General features: G+C 40.1%; 1 protein-coding gene across 2 annotated transcripts in view; it reads left to right on the forward strand.

The window, feature by feature from the left end:
* Positions 1-512: 512 nt before the first annotated feature.
* PTPRR (protein tyrosine phosphatase, receptor type R) overlaps positions 513-20,704 on the forward strand; it is a 145,935-nt gene continuing 125,743 nt past the window's right edge. The window contains exons 1-2 of one of the 2 annotated variants that reach the window (XM_017832815.1): positions 513-557; positions 13,731-14,035. In XM_017832815.1, the coding sequence (XP_017688304.1) occupies positions 13,793-14,035 (243 nt within the window). In that variant the 5' untranslated portion in view covers positions 513-557; positions 13,731-13,792. Of the gene's footprint in view, positions 558-13,730; positions 14,036-15,530; positions 15,553-20,704 lie in introns of those variants that run through there. The other variant, XM_017832818.1, reaches the window with a different exon arrangement.

A 20,704-nucleotide genomic window follows, 5' to 3' on the forward strand; every position in this document is an offset into this window, starting at 1 on the left:
CCCTAAACATAAACCCACACACCATCAAAGTCCTCCCAGACATGCCCAAACTCCTGAGACCAGCCTCATCGGCGCTGCAATATCGGGGACACGCAATCCCCACCGTTCCAGTGCAGCAGGAGCCCCGACTGCTACTTCAGCAGGAAGCTGGGGGAGAAATCATCCCACATCGCCCATTCTCGCGTCCTGCCCGAACATGTGGCTGGAACTGGAAATCTCTTTTTGCCTCTCATAGTGGACCCTGCGGCTCCTCGCTGCCATTGCACTGCCCCATCTCCCTATCCCAGCCCCAGTCCCATCCCGCTCTATCCCACCGCCCGAACTCGCCCGTCGCCTCACCCTGCGCCAGGCAGGAGGCAGGTGAAGGCAGCCGCCCGCGCGGCGCTGCGCATGCGCAGCGCTCTCCCAGGCATGCTCACTGCCGGGGGCGGGGGGAGTGGGACGCGGTGTCGCGGCGGTGCCCAGCTCGGCTCGGCTCGGCTCGGCTCGCACCATGCGGCGGCGGGCGGCCGCGTGCCTCCGGGGGCTCTGCCTCCTGCTCCACCTCTGCACCGCAGGTGAGCGGGGGCGGCCCCGACCGGAGAGTGGGGCGGGCAAGACGGCGGCGGGCACCTGCTTGCTCTCGGCGGCGCACCTGTTGTGGCGGGAGGCGGGAGGTGGCGGCTGCTCCGGTCCGGCGGCGGCTGCCCCGGTCCGGACTCCTCCAGCGCCGGCGCCGGCGGGAGCGCCCGGCAGCACCGCGGACAGCGGCGGCCCCGGGCGAGCCCCGCGCTGAGCGCCCCGCGGAGCGGCCGCGCTTCGGCCCCGGATCGCGAGAACCTGGCCGGGGGCTGGGGCAGCGACAGAAAATCGGGACTCTCTACATCCCCTCTTCTTCTTCTTTTATTTATTCATTCATTTATTTATTAATTTTTAAATACTGGGGGGAAGGCGTTGCTCGTTGTATGTGCTCGTGGCAGCAGGGTTTTTAGAAAGGGAAATTTCAGCTGCGACAGCAGCAGGCATTTCGGCTGTAGCGGTGCTAATAAATCCTCTCTGTGCTTTGCTGGCAAAACGTGTGCCTCATTCAGAAATGCGGAGAACGATGTACGTACATGAAGTCCCACTGCCAGTTTCATTCCAGTAGTCAGAGCTTACATTTCTGGCATAAATCTCATGCTTCCGCTAAGCCATGAGAAACTGCTCGTCGTTCAGAGCCTCCCTCTCTCCTGGACAGACTTCAGCATATATATTCTTAGGAGGGAAATAAAATCTGGGGTAACTGTATAATTGAATTAAGTTCTCAATTAAGTAAAGTTGAAGAATTTCTTCATTTTATCATTTATGACAGGCTTAGCTACTTCTGAAGTAGTAAATTGCTTGTAAGTTCAATTACGTTTAATTAGGAACCACAATTAAATGTGCAGGTACTGATTCTTTTGCTCCTTGTAATGTTGCTTTTAGGAGGGATTTTTAAGGTGCAACTAATTTGCATTATCTTACTGCAGAATCATTAAAAGAAATAATTGAACTTCATGTCTCTAATGTAGAAGAACTGCATAAACATGTGAACATCTATGTTGTTCTCTTCCACCCTCTCCTTCCCCTCCTGAATTAAGCTTTATTATGAAAATAGTTGTTTATATGGATACATCAGCAAGCAGGCACTCCTTTTTGCTCTTTTTCCCCCCTGCTGTCAGGAGAAGTGGTTTGTATCAGTTATTGGTATTTTATTGCCTTGGAATATTAGGCTACACTTCATAAAATCTCAGGAGTCTCTTTCCTGTATATCTATAGTTAGGATGCTCATTCTGTTATACCTTATATTCATATGTGCAAGAGATTATTGACTGAAAGATAGGGAGCATTTTGTGATCCGTTTTAATAAAAGCCTTAAGCTGCTATTGAATTGTTCTTTTACAACATGTATTAAATTGACCATATGTACCAAATTAGCATACAGCCTCTGTTTGACATAATATGTCTTCTATTATCAGTGTATTCTCTATTAATAGTGAAATTTGCATTAGTTGTGTTGTTCTTCATTTTTCTATGCTGCTAATGGAAACTGCCATATTCTGCCAGTAAGCCATTTACTTTCCTTACTAAGTTTTACTTGTTTCGTTGTTACTGGGAATGCTTGCAAAGAGACCTTGGTCTTTATTATGCAAATGTCTCTAATCATGAGAAGAAGAGATGAAAATAGATGTTTATATGGTGTTACTTTGTTCCCTGGGCAATCTTGGAAAATAATTATTTCACAGAAGACAAGGGAGAGGATGGACAGGAGTTGAATTCAACCTTTTCATATTGGGCACAGTTCCCACTGCACACAAGAGCTGTGCTTCCTCTAAGGCAGGCTTCCATACAACTTGCTCTTGTTGGAAGTCATTGAAGATGTCACAATAATCAAATGGCAAAGGAAGCTTAACATGCTAAGATTTCTCTGTTTCATCTGCTGCAAATAGAAAACTTAATCTTACACAGGCTACCACTATGGATGTCTTTTATGTATAGCCTAGACTTATGAATTATTGATGGTGATTTTGAAGCTTTGGTTCATGTGAAATCACCAAATGCATTCCACTTGCTAGGTCACAAATGATATCCCAAATGTCAATTTTTGTGTAATGTGTTGTAAACTGCTTGGCTTTTTGTTCTGGGGCTGAATTTATATGAGGCATGTTTCTAGAGAATGGTAAAGACACTGTCAGCAGATATTAAGAAAATCTCCCTTGATATCAGTTGGTGGTAATAGATTTTAGAGAAAACATAAGTCTACATTTACTTGAGCTAATGCTACAGGAAAAAGAATTAATGTGTTTAAGTAGTGCTTTGTAGTGGAAAGGTAATCCAGGTCATATAGCAAATCTGGTTTTCTGTGGAAAGAGAATTCTACTACAGTTGTGTTTCGGTAGCCACATATATATTCTCACAAAAACTAGAAAATGTTCTTGTCAAAAACATGATCAGGAATTTTCATGTGCTTGAAAAGGTACCGTTTTACTAGGTTGACTTAGATTCTGATTCCAATATAGCATGACAGTCATGTAAACAGAAAATTAAATCTGATTGTGCTGTTAGTATACGCATATATTGCCAGCTGAAATCAGACACTTGTGTGCGCATCTCTGAAAACAGAATTAGGCCCTTCCACTGAGTGCAGTAGGTGAAGTAATCAACCCAGATAGAGATTGCTTTTGCAGGAAGACCTAAATTTGTAGTGACTGATTACAGGTCAGCATGAACCTTCAACTTACATTATGCATTGCATGACAGAATGTACGACAGCAAAGGTTATACTGTCTTTTAGTATGTATGATTTACTTCATGTTCTTGCAGTAAAAACCTAATATCTCCCAAAGTGACGAGGAAGCATTGTTTCCTTGTAAAAGAATGGCAGGTGGTAGCAAAAACACCAAGTGATGCATTAGATTAACTTGTAATTAGAAAGCCATTTGAGTCATCCAGATTACTCAATTAATTACCTGTTTCACCCCATTTTCTCTTTTAACAAATTTCATTAATGGAATTAAAATATATGATGAATTAAATATCCAGTTGCAGGAAATTTGGGAGAAAAAGTAAATCTGTGATTCTGTGAAATAGGCTAGGAAAACCAACTAGACTAGAAAAAAACTTACACAGTTAACAATCACCATATCAACCCACCACCTGCCTTACATTAAAAATCTCTCTTTAAGAAAGCATTTTTGCAGAATTTGCTTTTAAGATGAACAAATCCTGGTCCTGGAAAAGCAAAGAGTTAACAACTGAATATTTGGTCAGGTCATCTAAGCCATGGTTTCTTGTGCAAAGGCCTTACATTAGCTTGCTAAGAGCTTCTATTACCTGATTATATTATTCTCTTCATCAGTGAAGAGATGCATTGCCAACCTTAAGTCAACATAGACCAATACTTTCCCACTAGCCTTTTCAGAGAGGAAGCATGTGGGTTCTTTTCTCAGCCTCTTGATTGATCCATTCTTCTAGCCCCTCAGCAGAATCACATAAAATTCAGGGTAGGAAATAGTGGAATTTTATCTTCCTGGGGCAATGCTGTAATAATGGGAGGAATCCTTATATCAGAACTGAAATTTCTTTGACTACAAACTAACACTCCTTTGGGTGCAATTCGCTAGGTGTAGAAATGTATGTTATAAATATGCTAGACTAATTCTCAGTTAATTGTTACCACAGTCCACAGAGCGTTCTGACTAAGTTCTGCTGAGTTCAGCTTTCCTGGTCAAACGTGCACTGTGTGGTATTCTCACGGTTGGAAATTAAGTGCACTGCAGTTTATACTTAAGTGTTGGGGAGCCTATTTTCTATAAAAGCACAAGCTCTATCACAAAAATAAGAAAAGCTGGAGACTGTACTTTAGTGGTGAGGTGAGATCTGCACAAAATGCATTTGCCATCAGATCCATTTCAGTAAGCTTGTACTAGTGAGTGAATAATTCTAGGTTCTAAATACATTTTGAGTGAAAGTGAAGGAGCTATTGATTTAAAAAATGTGTAAGGATTCTGCTTCATTACACTAACATAATGTAAATGAAGCTGGTACTTATAATTGCCTTCTTTAGAAAACACATTGCTGCCCGTGAGTGGGTGTTTTTACTAGAATAGAATTTTCTGTCTTTTATTAGTGGACTCTTGGGTAATCAGAGGGTAGTCATCTTTCTCTTTAAATGTTCTGTTTTGGAGAAATAGTTTTATAATTCAGCATCCAACTTCATGTTTTTGAGGAAGTATTTAGTTGGAAAAGAGATTCTTTTAATGTTTTTATGTGTGGAAATTCTTACAATTCATAATTTGGAAAGGCATCATCTTCAATGAGAGGTTTATGTTCAGTACATCCATTAGGAAATGATCAAGATTTGTAGTCTTGGAATCTCTGACTAATTTCATTTGTTGTATTATCAGAAGACTGAACCATCTTAGGCAGCAAAGGCTGGTTCCAGCTTCTCTGGGGAGTGAAGTAGGATTGTTGCTGAAAATCCATGAATTGGACTCTTGGGGGAGTATGTCTCTCTAGAAGGAGGCTAATGAGATAACAGCGTGTGGCCGTGTTTAGTGGTGGCCCCCCTCCACAAGGATGTTATGAGGCTTGATGTGGGAGATAGAAGGAGGGGTAGGACTCCTACTCCATAAAGCACAGTCATTGTCCTGTAGGATTTTCAGCATGGCTTTGGAATAAATACTTGAAGAAGTTAATCAGAAGCGCAGAAATCCTCAGTGGGATTTTCTACAGCAATATTACTGCTGAGAAAAGAGCCAAAACTGTAAGAAGTCAACTGAAGTTGACTTTCCTTCATACCAGCTATGGATTTCTGTGGAGATACTATGTAATTCATGGAGATGCTATGCATGTAAATGCTATGCATTTACATCCATTTTATGCAGAGCAGAATTTATCCACAACCTTCATTTGAAAAATGACAGTAAACACAATATTAGCAAACTGATGCATTACCTTCTCACACTTTCTGGAAAAAAAGTCTGTACAGTACATTAGTGCCGGGGCATAAGTATGGCAGAATACTTCAGTGCCTTTGGGACCACTAGCTCATCTCTTAATTCATGTCAGTAGACCTAGTGAAATCAATGGTCTGTGGTATCTAGTTTCAGTATTGATATATCAGGCAACAGGCCCATGAAACGAGATGCAAAGTGTCTTTTTGAAAAAGATACAACTCATATGCTTAATCCAAATTCACTGTAGCTGTGGATATTTTTGGTTAGGGCATTATTTTTTTCCTACTGAAAAGGACAAATTCAGCAAAAATCAATTTACAGTTGTTTCTATTTTCAGCAGATTGCTTATTAGAAAGGGAAATAATCCTTGCAATCATCTCTCTCCCTCCCTCTCTCCCTCTTTTCTTCCATCTCTCCTTCTCTTGGGCATGTTCTCCCACTCTCATCATGTGTGCATGTGTGTGTGCACGTGTGTGTGCACTTGCTTGCTCTCACAGATAACACACACACACACACACACACACACACACATGAGTTTTTTATATACCTGCACACACACATGCACATACAAAACATGCATTTTGTATGAATTGATTTTGTCTGATTTTTTTGGTCAGAAGTTCTGAACGTGGTGATTAGGGGCAAATAAAAATATTTTTCCAGATTTTTCATTTGTTCTGTCCTGTGCTTGCTTAGCTCTAGTGTCGTTTACTTGCTGTGAATTTTGACGTGTCATGGGTACCTCTGCTGCAAAAGGCCTGGCCTTTTAATCAAAAAGGACCTAGCTAGGAAAGCACAGAACCCTTCCTATGAAGGACTGTGACCTCGTGGCCCTGTAATGAGGTGTTGCCATTGCTAGTAACAAAGCCCTGAGTTTGTGAGGCCTCATGATTGGGACTTGTCAGGCCTGCTCTGCCCAAACTTTCTTGCCTGTTTTACTTGTGTTAGCCCTGGCAGTGGTTTTTCTAATTAATCAAGCATTCATATCTGTTTTAATCTTGTTTATGTTTGTGTGGTAAAACTCTAGTCTAGTCTGCACAGGAGCAATAAGACAGGCTTGGTAAAACAGAGGCACTGAGAGTGGAGGCACAGGATGTGATGTAGAGGAGTGCAGGCACAGGATGATAAGAGATGGGGCACAATCTTGGCACTGAAGACCCCATGCTGTAAAAAGCTCAGTAAAAGGTAAAAATGCAGGCCTGGAGTTTGAGAAAACTGGTTTTAGGTGTTAATGAAGATAACAAGAAGAGCAAAGAGATAGTATCCAACATCCATATGTGGCACCACTTTTTGTAAGTTCGGATGTAACGTGAATCTGCAGAACATGTGAAGAAAGAGTAGATATAAATGCATGTTAGAAAACAAATATATATATATATATAAGGCCCTAAGAGAAAGAAAGAAGAGAGGAGGAAGAAGAATCCATCAGCACAAACATCATACTCCTCCTGATGAAGGACTCCAGATGCTGACACCACCTCATAACATCCCCTGATTGACAACATCAGTGTGAAAAAATTGACCTGAGGACCCAGAGAAGCATGAAGTTATAGTAACACCAGGGAAAGGGATAGACAATTTAAATTGTATCATTCCTATAATTCTGACTTTTTTGGTATTCCTTGTTTTTCTATAAAAATTAAGTCTAGACTAACAATTCTTCTTGAATTAGATTGTTAAGATTTTCATTATGCTAACAATAAACTTTTGGCTTCACTTACCTGTATAAGGTCTGCTCATCTTTGTTCATGAACAAGGCTTTGAAAGCAACAGGGATGAGAAATTTATCTGCTTGAAGGAGGCTGTGAGAAGCCATGCAGGAGTATGCCTGATTGTTAGGTCTAGCAGCCTGCTTTGGGTAGGGAATAGCTTAATTTGTGTTGCTCCAACAGGTTTTGTCTAAAGAGGAAGCTCTGGTGTGAAGGAAGGATCTGATGAGGCTTTGTGTTCTGGCACAAATCTCTGAATGATGGAAACAATCACAGCCTGCAAATCCCTCTGTAATATATGGGAAAGTAGTTTTCCAGGTGAATTTTTTTGTCAGTTCCAAAATTTTCAATGTGTTTTTTCGTGCATGTGTTACCAAAGCAGCAAGTGGATTCATATTTTTTCCTTTTCGGGTTTCTCTGGTTTACCTCACAAAAACACTTTTAAAAGTATATTCTGTTGTCCAGCTAATGTTCAAGTCATATTTTAGCCACCGTTTAACTGCATTTTATTGTCAGTAATTTGTGGTGCACCATGCTAAAGTTGAACAGTGTTTGTGTTTAGCTAGAACTGCATAGCTTTATGCTAATGAGATTTAGGTTTGATTGATGTACTCCTTTCCTGATAGTAAGACATATTGCTAACTAGATGATACAGATGCAAAGCATACTGTCTCCAGACAGCTTTTGTTTTCATTTTTGCTTTCAACATAATTTAAAACTTTTTTATTTCCCACCAGATATGTTGACTCCTTTTGATATGTTTACTGGTTTGTTTGGGATTTTTTTTCTATTTTTTTTTTCTTTTCACTTGGTAAGGTCGATGAAATAGGGATAAAAAAATAGATTTCATGTATTTTAAAGGCAAAGCCAAAGAGAGATCCTGTTGCCTGCACCAGAAGGGACAATCTTCATAGCCCCAAAGAGACAGAAGTCTTTTAAACCTACAGCAGTGTTTGTCCTATGTCTGGAGTTACCAGTGGTTAACATTTCTCTTAGTTTCATTGTCACTGTGACTCCTAAAGAGTTAGAGCCATGCTCCTAAATGGCTAGCATGATATTAAGCATTTTAGCATTTAAGCATTTGTTTTCTCCTTCCTGTGGGCCAGCATCTTCTTGGCCCTTATATAGGCAAGAGAGAACTGCAAATTGCTCTGCCGGTTATGAGTCCATTTCTATCTCAGTGGTCTAAGAAGAGGCAGACAATGAATATCCCAGCTGTAGGAACTTTGGCATTATTGGCGAGGTTTGATCAATGGTCATTAAGTACATAAGTACATTGACCTGCCTCTCACAGTGACTAGGGTGGCTGTCCAAGAAGTAATGAACCACGGTGCAATAGGTGATAAAGCTGAACTTGTCCAAAATCTGGGGCTGCCTTATAGGTTTGGAGAAAGTTTGTATGGGACAAAGAGGATCTTTCAGAGCAGTGAGCAAACAGAAAGAAAAAGAGCTCAGGGTACAAAATTTAGAAGTTTACCAAAGTTTAGTGCAGCATCTTTTTTTAAAAAGAGTTGAAATGGTTATTACGTGAGATGATTTACATGAAGAAAAGTTAGATTGTTTTCTAGAAACAAAGCTAGACACAAACCTGCTTCTCAGAGAAATTCTGATGTGAATTTGAAAGTAACCACTGATTATTGTTAATTTTGGAGCAAATAATGAAATAATATTTTACACTGTATCACAGAATCACAGAATATGCTGAGTTGGAAGGGACCCAAAAGGATCATTGAGTCCATCCCCTGGCCCTGCACAGGACACCACAAGAGTCACACCATGTGCTTGACAGTATCGTCCAAACACTTCTTGAACTCTGCCAGGCTTGGTGCTGTGACCGCTTCCCTGGGGAGCCTGTTCCAGCACCCAACCACCCTCTTGGTGAAGAACCTCTTCCTATATCCAACCTAAACCTCACACAACTTCAGACCATTTCCTTGGTCCTATCACTGGTCACCACAGAGAAGAGATCAGTGGCTGTCCATCCTCTTCCCCTCACAAGGAAGTTGTAGACTGCAATGAGATCTCCCTCAGTCTTCTCCAGGCTGAACAGACCAAGTGACCTCAGCCGCTCCTCATAGGGCTTCCCCTCAAGGCCCTCACCATCCTCGTTGCCCTCCTTTGGACACTCTCCAATAGCTTAATATCTTTCTTATATTGTGGTGTCCAAAACCGCACACAGTATTCAAGGTAAGGCCTCACCAGTGCAGAGCAAAGCAGGACAATCACTTCCCTTGACCGGCTGACATGAAGACAGCTATACTTAACTGACAAAGAGGTGAGGTTTTTTGGTTAGAAGTAGTAGGGTGGAATCACAGTCTGAACATATAATCTGTTCTCCTCAATGCTAAGGCAGAATAAACTACAATTCTTTGTAAATACACTTGAGGAGAGTAAATTTTTGGAGAAGGAATACAATTATTTTAGTTAAAAGGTAATAGCAGCACTGAATGAATATTTTAAGTGAATCATAAATAACTTCATCTTGAAGTAGAATTCAAATAGGGTAGTGTGAGCAGAATGTTAGACATACTTTAGGATAAAGTTTGCTAAGCTTCGGAGGAGAAACCTCTAGGAATTCTTTTTTTTGAGCCTCGTCCTAGGCCAAATTTACTGAATTTTTGTGTATGTTGGGATATCTGAAGCTTCAAAGGCACCCAAATCACTTTTTTATTATCATACTCCAATTCTTCATAGCTTCTGCCAGTTTCCCTATGAGCCACAGAGAAGCATTTTCTTTTTCTGTGGAAGTACAGAACTTGATACAGTAATCCCAGTCTTCTCTTACTTAATAGTTGGAGAGCGGCAATATTTAAAGGTGGTATGTAGCAGAAGTGCTGGTGTTTCTAACTACTTAATTCTCCAAGTGTCTGTTTGATGCCTACTGCTTGTGTTCAGAGCTAAAGCCACGAGAGTCAATCAAAAATATATTACTGCTTCATCAGATAAAGAGGAAGTTTATATTCCCCTGTAGTATCAATGGTGGCCTGCTATGGTCCGAAGGGGGGATGGGGCTGTGGCACAGCATGGGTTCAGGAGACCAGGTGGGGTGCAAGTAGAATGCTTTATTGAGGCATGCACCAGATTTTTTATCAGTTCAGGCGGGGAAAGGGCCAGAACATGGGGTGGAGCATGAGACAGACAAACAGAGGAACAAATCGGGATAGGGGCACAAGCAAAAGGGGGAGGAACGTGGAAGGGGCGAATAGTAGCTGTCTCCTCTCTGCAGCTTCTTCAGCCATTCAGAGAAAGGAGCGGGGAAGCAGGGAGCAGGCAAACTCGTGGCAAGACCAGGCAAGTCCAGACTGTGCACTGTGTAATGTGAATACAATGAAACCACATAATAACAGTAAAGTCCATATAATAAAGTCCTGTCAATTGCTGCATGTCTTTCTCCATGCCTGGAATCTCTCCCATCCTGAATCTTGCTCCTTCACAGTGGCCTACTTGTTAAGGTCACCTGAGGCTTCCATGGCAGTCCGAGAGCTGAAGTCTGGTTATGGTTAGGACCTTATACACAGTCTACTAGGGTTAATGAAGTTTTTCATATGGGGCACTGTAAATCATGTAACCTACTTACGATACTGGGGCTATGTGGACTTCCCAGACAACCAAATTCAGCATAATAATTTTCTTGGAACATATTTGAACTTCCCTGCTGTCAGCCGATGAAAAAATTTTTCTGTGAGTATAAAGTGTTATGTTGTGTAGTTAGACTTGTTAATTTCTCATTTCTACAGGTTGAGCCATTACCAAAATACATTTTGTTGTCCATCTTGAAAATCTACTGCAATGGACCATGTGTGGCTGCAGGGACTCCTGTTACTGATGTGACATTTATCAATCTAATGGAAGCAAGTCTACTGGGATTTAGTAGCAAATGGTGATTCTGTACTGAGAGTTCATAGGCAAGTGAACTTTTCAGGGGGTTCCTTTAACTATTGTTTTATCAGAAATATTATTCAGTGAAGAATTTGGGCTGCTAGTCAATTATAATATTTTTCTGCTTTTTTCAGTAAAAATAAGTGAAATAAGAGGGAAACTTGGAATATTAAAGTGAGTTGGATATAAAGAATTTCAGGAGAATCACAGGGGATTTGACTCCCTCAGAAGCAAAGGAACAGGAATGAAGGAAGCAAAGAGGACACACCAAATGTGTCTGTGGTTACATTCCTGTGTATAATCTATTATCAGTTTTGGAATACTGGTTTTCTGGGAAGGAGACATAAAATTAAATCCAGTAAAGAGGAGACTGTGAGAAGTAATTAACAATGAGAAGTGCTGACGCTTCCTTGTTTTCATTTCGCCACTGATGCAACTCTCTGAATTGCTAGTTAAGGCCAGCCCTTAGGATTTTATCAATGAAGCCAACACCTACAAAGCTTAATGAGATCCCATCAAGCTTAACAAGTTTTCAAATTCAGCCATCTTTAAGACTATACCCTGAAGTTTCTCTTTTTTTTTCTTCTGCTCTCGGACATCTTCCCAATCAAAACCTGACAACAGCTATACACATGTGACTTCAGTGGTCATCCAGGAAATTGTGTTTGTTTTAACCATTTAAAAGAGGAGTATTATTAATTTTCTGTTCATGTATGTTCTTAATTGCTTCACCGCCTACAGACATAGACCCGCTTTTGCCAGAGAATGCATTTTCCAATGATGCATAGCAATCCCATAGCAAGATAAGGTATTGTCCTTGATTTCCCTAACTGAAATTTCATGAGGAAATTAGGTCAACAGAATGTAATTACCTGCACTGAAACCTCCTAAGGGCACTGAGTAGTGCAAATGAATGATTATTTTGATTTGCTTACAGAAGCAAAAAAATCAGAGAAAAAATTCAGTCCGAATAGCACAAAATGATTTCTTGTTCACCCTGAATTGAAATATGTTGTTGGTGCTAAGCTGTTCTTCATAGCTCATTATAAGAATTAAAATAACATAGATTTTATATTTTTTAACTAAAAATCAGCTCCCAAATTTAACATTGCCATTTACTCCAACAGCATCTGTAGAGGAAATTCCAGGCTGATCAGAGTGAGCTCTCTGGGTTCACTTCCCTCAGAACATAAAGTCCCTTTTGTACCACAGGGGTTTCTTAGAGTGCTCTTCCAGGAGGTGACTAATGCAACTTCGGTTACTTTTTATCTGTGAGGGAGCGGATCCTTGCCTATTTTTCTGGTCAGATCCACTGTCTTTCAGAATGGGAACTGAACTGGGCTGTTGTAGATATTCTGTTCAGTTTAAAGGCTCTGAAGATTCAATATGTTTCATCCATGAAAAAAAATCCCAAACCACCAAAACCCAAAAACAAATAAAAATTTAGTCCTAGTTCTTTTTATAAAGGCATCATCAGGAAGTATTTGTCTATCAAAAGAAAATTTATTTTTTACTAATACATAGTTTGTTACAACCATATAATCACAGAGTCATCATATGGGTAAGGCTGGAAGGGCCCACGGTGGGTCATCTGGGTCAACCTACCTGTTCAAGCAGGGTCATCCCAGAGCACATGGCACAGGATTGCATCCAGACGGTTCTTGAATATCTCCAGGGAGGGAGACTCCACAACCTCTTTAGGCAATCTGTTCCAGTGCGTGGTCATCCACACTGTAAAGAAGTTCTTTCTATATTCAGGTGGAACTTCCTGTGCATCAGTTTCTGCCCATTGCCTCTTGTCCTATTGCCTTGCACTACCAAGAAGAGCCTGGGTCCATCCTCCTGACACGCTCCCTTCAGATACTTACAGACATTGATGAGTACCCCTCTCAGTGTTTCCTAGATGCTGAACAAGCCCAACTCTCTCAACCTGTTCTTGTTAGAGAAATGCTTGAGTCCCTTGTCTCCAGTCCCATAATCTAAGAGAGTTCTTTGTGCCCAACACCGAGTTATGCAAGGTATGGCTAAATCCACACACCTCTGTCTCTTTTTCAGAGAGCCAGATATTCCACTGGCTGGCCAGGTGATGCTTAAGTGAAGGTTGGGTCATAACAAGATTTGGCACAAGGGAGTAGAAGGCCTCCTGATATAAGCAGCCGAACAAGGAATGCAGAGTTATGATTATGGACTTCTCTGAACTTTCTCTTTCTTACATGTTTAAGTCAGATTTTTTAATCTGGTTCTTGGCCTTTTCTCTTTAAGTGCCCATATATAAAAGATGATCACTGTAATTCTCATCTTTGGTGTTATTGGGTGATTAGATACATCATAAAGTCAGCTGCATATATTTTCCTATTGGAGTTGATACCAATAAGGAGTTGAACTTGGCTCAGCATGTGCTCTGCTCTTTCATGTAATTTTTGAAATGTAACCATGGCTAAAAGAAAAATAACATTTTAAAAAGCCCTGTGAAATTCAGCTTAAGAGTGGGATACAGTTCACATACTTAGTACACTCTGTAGTGCTGTTAACCTGTTGTTATAGAAAATGCATTGTGGGAGTTTAATGGAATTCTTGTATTCTTTTCAAATTTCGCAGAACCCAAAGATCTCATTGAATTTCCAGTGCCATCCATCTACAGAATTGCTTAGCGAGACATTCTAAACTTATTCTTCTTTTTCTACAGGCTGCCTTTCTGAAGACAATGACCACTTTTTGGCAATTCATCAGCGAAAGAGTGGAAAACCTATGTTTATTTATCACCATGTGCAGAGTGTGGAGAAAAGTCTGGATACAAACAGTTATAAGGATTCCAAGAAAAATTTCCATTCTTCTTCCCACACCAAAATAAGCAAGTTGCACCCTGCAATAATTGTTAAATCAGCCTTCCCCAGATCTGTTTATGACCCATCCCTCAATCTGTTAGCAATGACTGGTCAAGATTTGGAAGTGGAGAATCTCCCGATTCCTACAGCGAATGTGATTATTGTGGTAAGTGACTTTTTCTGGGTTCTGGAGGAGGATTTTTTGTGAATAAATATGCCTGTAGATAAATATAGACAGATTGTAATTTTGGGTATCCAGATTTTGTATTCCACTGCCTGACTGATAATCTAAATCTAAATAATGACCACATGTCTTGAATTTCTTCCATACTAGTGGAATTTGCATTCATATAAGCTCACTCTGATTAACAAGCAATCTGAAGAATCAGTGCAGAATATAGCTTCTCTGTAGCTAAAGAACTTACCTTTGCCTCCAATACTGTTAATCCTCTTGTCTTGCCTGATGTTTGCATCACTTTTACTGGATGGGCTTTATACTCATTCTGCATAGGGCACAAGTAAATGTACTTCAGGGAACAATACTACAATGGCAGGGAGACTTTAAAAGAGTCACAAAGAGACACAAAGTTTTTATTCACTTCTGTTTCTCTGGTAAATCCACAATTATGCTTACATAGTGACTTGAAAAAAAGCTTATTTCTTGCTAAGAATAAGAACTGTGGTTTTGTTGGTTTAAGCCATATATCCTTATTCTGGGACATATGGACTGGGGACCCTCCTCTGTCAGTTAACTCTGTATGTGATCTTTCATATTCTCAAAAATGTGATGGCAGTGCTCCCTCCTGGAAAGAAGGGCATGTCAGTTTAATGGTATACTGGTGCCACCCTGCTGCATCCTCACCCTTGAGGCCAGTGGAGCAGCCTGCTGTCAGTAGAGCTGTCCTCTGTGGGGTGCACAGCACAGTCTGTATGTGTTCTGCATGGACACTGCTCTGCCTCATGCTGGTGCATAGTCAGCCCTACTTGATTATGCAGATGAGATTGGGCTCATCTTTCTCATTCCTGGAGGGAAGAAGAGCCACTCATGGTGGCTCATGCACTCATTAGGGTGAACTAATAAAGATTAAACTGAACCTTGTAGATTGCTCTGTACAGAGGCAAATGCTAGATTAAAAGAGAATGGCCTTTACAGACAAAGAAAAAAGAGAGAGCATAGAACACTAGGGCATTAAGTGTTTCAGAATCCCGTATGAGTTCCCCGTACTGTACTCTAGAGATTTGCCCTCATGAATGCACTAAATACAAGAAAGACTAGTGACAATGAAAAGAATAATGAGGGAAAAAAGAAAGTAGTAATTTTATTAGTCTAATGATAAAGTTAGTATAAATATGTGAGTATATTTAAGTGCTATAATATAGAGTATAATTATAAAGTACTATCAGGGAACTAGGCTCAAAAAGCTATGCTCTGGACTTGTTGCATCCCATATGAGTGAGACCTCCTTATTTGAGTTTAAATAAGTTAGTCCATCGTTAGTGGACTAGATTCAGTTGTGTGAAAGTGTCCATATCAGAGCAAAATAAGGTACTGATGACTTTGCAAACTGCAAACAGACTCCCAGTACTGAATGGTACTGATCAGGATGAGAAGATGCCAAAGAAGCTGGATACATCTATGCCCCGAAGCTAGGCTAAGCCAGCAGGGCCAACTCCATAGTGAAGGTACCTGCTCTCTTCTTTCCATAGCAAGCATTATTTCAGCTCCTGTGAAGGTGAAACCTTTCTATTAGTGCAAGGAACTCAGAATATGCATGGCCATTCATTTTTTTCATTAAATGACATTCCTACCTATGACCTGTTATTTGAGTAGAGTTTTGCACACTTTTGGAGGCCTGCAGTTCTCAACTTACAGTGGAAGAATCATGCAAAATGTTCTTGGGCTACACTGATTTTAGCTGACTGGCTCTGTGCCTGCATTAAAAGCTAAATGAGGCAGATTTCCAATTGGCACATAAAGTCACATAAAAAAAGGTCTATTAAATCTATATTAAGTTTTCATTAAGTGACTTCAGTATGAAGCTTTGCTACTCCATTTCTAGGATGGAGCTGCTGCTCTAAAGCCTTCTGTTCTGGTTGAGAACCATATGTGCTTTAAGGGGAGTATAGCAGCATGAGCTAATCACGACGTGAAAGCTGTTTATTGCTTACGATCTTCAGCTATCTCTGGATGTACTAAAGGACAGTGGTTTTAGTTTGTTTTTAATGTCATCCTTTCAGAAAAAGTCTTTGGGGAAGCCTATGTTTAAAGCCAAAATGCTGAGACTCAGACAGTGATTGGACTATCCTACCATCAGAAATTCTGAAGGTGTCTTCCTTAAAAGGGCAGCTGTCCCACAGCATGATGGTTGCCATCATCCAAGCACAGACATGCTCCTTCCACATTTCTATATTTCAAAATTTTGTTTCTCCTTCTTGAATGTCACCTGAAGAAGATTGTGATGTTAATGTCATTGCCAAGAGAATCTGTTTTGTTTTGAATTGCTCATATATCGCTCCCTCTTTTTTTTTTAATTAGCACTTACTGCTTGTTGCTTTTTGGTTTTTATCATGTAGGGCAAGAGTCAACATTTGTTGTTTTGCCCTGGCTGACCCTATTTGTTCCAGCCTTTCGCAGTGTTGTTGGTTGCTCAACTTGAAAGGGCAATTACTAGGGTTATTGCTTCCTATAATCCAGTTACATGACAGGTGCACACTAGGATTTCTTATGAAAGCCAGCAACTTCTTTTTTTTTTTTTTTTAAATAAATCAATGCTCTGTTGGTTCTGCAAAGGGGAGGAAACTAAATTCAATCTAATTTCAGTGACTCAAGATCCATTTCTTCATGATAAAGGTGGAAAAGTAAGGTGAATGGATGCCTAATGTAGAACTATTACACGATCACATTTTGTGCTAAGGACTAAACTATCTGACATAAAATGTTACCAATGCACAGCAGAGTGCATGAAACCAAGAACTCTCCAGGTATTCTGTCAAAAAGGAGTGTTTTGTGGCTAACAATAAAGAATGCATGTTAAGAAGTAATTTTACTGAAACTGGAGAAATTGTAGTGCTTGTTTGCCTAAGGGAGGAGGAAGAAGGATTTATTTTCTGGGAGTGAGTTTATTTTAATAGAGGCTTTCCATCTCATTACCTAGTATTAAGTTCCTGTTGTTTGTTTCTGTGCGTGTGTTCAGTTCAACTAGTTTGTTGAGGGAAGTGAGCACAATTCAGAGCTCTTAGAAGCATTTTGACTGTTCTATAAATACCTTAGCGCTTACCCATATGTTCTGTTTAGCTGTCTCTCTACATGATGTAAGACCAACTCATCTGAAAATTGCTTGGTTAACATACAGAATTACATAATTCTTTTGTAATACTTGAGAGTTGTCTATTTGTAGGCTTTTATTTTGGATCTCAGAAACTATGTACTCACTGAACATATTAGAGAGTTATTAGTGCAATGAACAAGTTCTCCAAATGTTTATTTGCGTTTATGCCAAGTCTTTCCAGTATCGAATGTGAGTACACCAAGGTGAAGACAGTTCATGAAAACTGGAAATACAGTGTGGATAACCATTTATGATAGAAAATGCTGTCTAACATACTTATTAAAAAACTGAAAGACATACATACATATATGTAGTTAGGGCTGAACTTGGGAGAAAAGCAGAAGGACTTGTAGTAAAGGTTACAGCTCAGATTGGGTCTAAAGTCTCATGGAGAAGTTAAAGCATCATCCCTTGTAACCTGTCTAAAATCTCTCTCAGGCACACAGGTGTATTGTACCAAGATTGGACCAAGCTACTCACATGCTTTTTTCACTTGTATCCTGTGAAATATTTCAGAAATGTGACGGTAATAAACTTGCTCAATATATCGAGATTTTCCCTTTCACACCTTACTCTTACTGTACGCCTTCTTGTATAAACGTGAAAATCTGTCTCATTTTCTGTTGCTCAGAAAGGTCACAGCACTGTACTGTAGCCTAAAATTCAGCGCATCTCTTCAGTTTTTTTTGATTTACATGAGTGTTACTGAACTGAATTGATTTAATTAGTTTCTTTCAGCAAATGTCAATAGGACATAAGATTCACAGAGAGCCACACAGAGCTTCTCTTTGCCTTTTCCATGGCATTTTATGTAAGGCTGAATGCCTGAGAGCTATAGCTTTCCCATACCATTGCATCTATTTTGTCACCAATGTTTGAACTATTTACCTTCTGAAGAGCACAAAGAAGAACTTCAGGTGCTAGTGCTTTGAGAGAGGATTCAGTGGAAGAGTAAAGCATGCAAACGTATGTATCTATAAGTAGATATTCATGTGTGAACTAGGTATTCAAGCTTCAGTATAGGTGGTGGAAATCTACTCTGTTGGTCATCTATTAAGCTATCTAGCATGTTTCTAAACACTTTCTGGATAACTAGGGAGTTAATATAGGTCAGACACCATATCCAGTAGGCAGACTAGACATGATCATCCTATTCTTTAGATTAGTACTGACATGGGCCATTTCCACCTCAGTTTTCTGACAGCCAGATAACAGTACCAGATGCATTTAATCTACTTTTACAATCTACTAGTACAATGCCTGCTTCAGGATGAGTTCCCTAATTTCAAGAGACTGTAGTGACAAGATTTCTATTGATGATAATAGGTGCTTAAGCACCAACTGCACACTGACTACTTTACCTATTTATATATATTAAACATGCATGCAGACATGTATGTTTAGTTGCATCTTAATCTGGAGCTGATCCCAGCTTAAACAACACATTTTATGTTGAAATAATGTGAAAATCCTTTCCAAATCTAGGCACAGTTCAAGTAGGTGGGCTACTTCAAGGTGGCTTCGGGTGCGTGAAAACCACGTGGCTGTGAAACCACAGCAGAACTGCTTTTACACTTATGTCAGACTGATCCTGAAAGTACTGCTATATCCTCTTATATAAGAGGATATAGTGTGCATATCTCAGTATGAGGAAATGTGCATTTCCTCATACTACAAACTCAGAAAAGATACACCTTTTGCTTGCTTGCTGACATGGCCTTCCATTCCCTATATGCTGATGCATCAGGTTTAATTACCAGTGTCAAACGCCAGAATTCATCTATATTATTTGTTCCTAAATTTTATTTCTTTATTCCCACAGTTCTTTTCTGCTGGAAATGTGTGTTTTTCTAATTCTTTGTTCTTTCTGTGAAGCCATGGCTTCCATGTGGAATGTTGTCTCTAAGTTCATCTGGGTACACACAGAACATCCACTTGCTTCTTCCTTTAGAAGATCAACAAAAGAGTAGGAACCACACTACAACATACACTTTCTTCTGAACATTGAAATTCCCTCTAGTGAATGGTTTTGTTGGACTGCCATGAGGAGAACTCTATGAATAGGGCTCGATGGAAAGGTGGAGGCAACCAGTCCTTCCAATCATTTTCAGTCCAAAAAATGTTTTACCTATAGCTATATCTTTTGTGGAGACATTCAATACAGTTTTCTTTTTACAAAAATGGAACAACATCTATGGAATTTCTTAAAAGGAAAAATGCATGTTTCTTCTCACTGGCAGTTTGACAATACAAGATACCCTCTTTTTCAAGGCTAAGTAACAGAGTTTTACTGAATGAGAGGAGTAGGAAGTGAGAGAGCTTTTGAGTCACAGCACCAAGCTGCATGTGATCTTTCTGTGTGCCAGAAGGTAAATGACCTTCTGAGAATCCCAAGAAGAGAAGATGATCTGATAATGTTTTTTCACTTAACAACATGCTCCAGCTTTCCCCAGCTGTCCACTCCACTGACTGACTGTTTTTCCAGAATCTCTCACTACTCTTTTCCCCGATGCTGAATACCATGCCTTGATATAAGATGAAATCTCTTCCTTTCTTCAGTTTTCTTTGGTATGAACTCTTCCATCTTTCAAATACTGTCAGCCTCTGCTGGCTCAGCATCCAGCCAGCTAAGTGTCCCAGTAAGGCCATGGTGAACATTCCGTAAAAGTGTGTTTAAATGTTACAGTTTCAGTCTGATAGATGTGCATAGAAGTCTGTGAGAAACACTGATAGCTGAGAGTGACTCATTAGACCAGAAATTTAGGACTGCTTTTAGGAGACCACAGACCAAAAGTCATTCTTCATTTGGAAGGGAAGAGGAATGGATAAGACTGCGGATGTTCTTACAAAAGAAGAGGCACGTTTTCTGAAGCAAGTGATTTGTTGTTGCTCATGTACATTTTGCCTTGCCTCATGTGCTGCATGATATGTTATACTGTGCTTAATTTGGAACTTATTCAAAATGGCAGTTTTATCAGCCCTGTACAGTAATGTCCTAATTTTCACTGGGATAGATGTAGACATATGCCTATGTAGTTCTATTTCTAGATGTAATTATACTGTATTGCAATAATAAAAGTGACTAAGGACCTGCTATTTGAATACTGTGCCTGAACCTGGGGTCTCAGCCTCGAGTCTGTCAAATTCTGACTCCAAAAGCCATTTGCCTTCTGGTGCATGGTAAGATCACGCACAGCTTGGTGCTGGAACTCAGAAGGCTCTTTGCATCCTACTCCTCCCAGCCAGTAGAAGTACACTAAGCTCACTCCCTCTGTAGGTCTTGTGAAGAGGTGGTCAAAGTACTTTTGAAAGTATATTAAGCTAAAACAATGGGTTGAGAATAAGGCAAAAAGTATGAGTGAACAAGTATTTATGAACAAGTAGTCCATAAATGACAGGTCAAACAGAGCTGGGGCAAACAGCCAAACTATCTATGAAACATAACAAAAAGTCAGATGTCCCATTTTGTCACTGAACATCTGTTATTGCCAGCCTAAGAGAGGGAT

Source organism: Lepidothrix coronata, unplaced genomic scaffold (assembly GCF_001604755.1).
Source record: "Lepidothrix coronata isolate B3197 unplaced genomic scaffold, Lepidothrix_coronata-1.0 Scaffold206, whole genome shotgun sequence".
Classification (NCBI taxonomy): domain Eukaryota; kingdom Metazoa; phylum Chordata; class Aves; order Passeriformes; family Pipridae; genus Lepidothrix; species Lepidothrix coronata.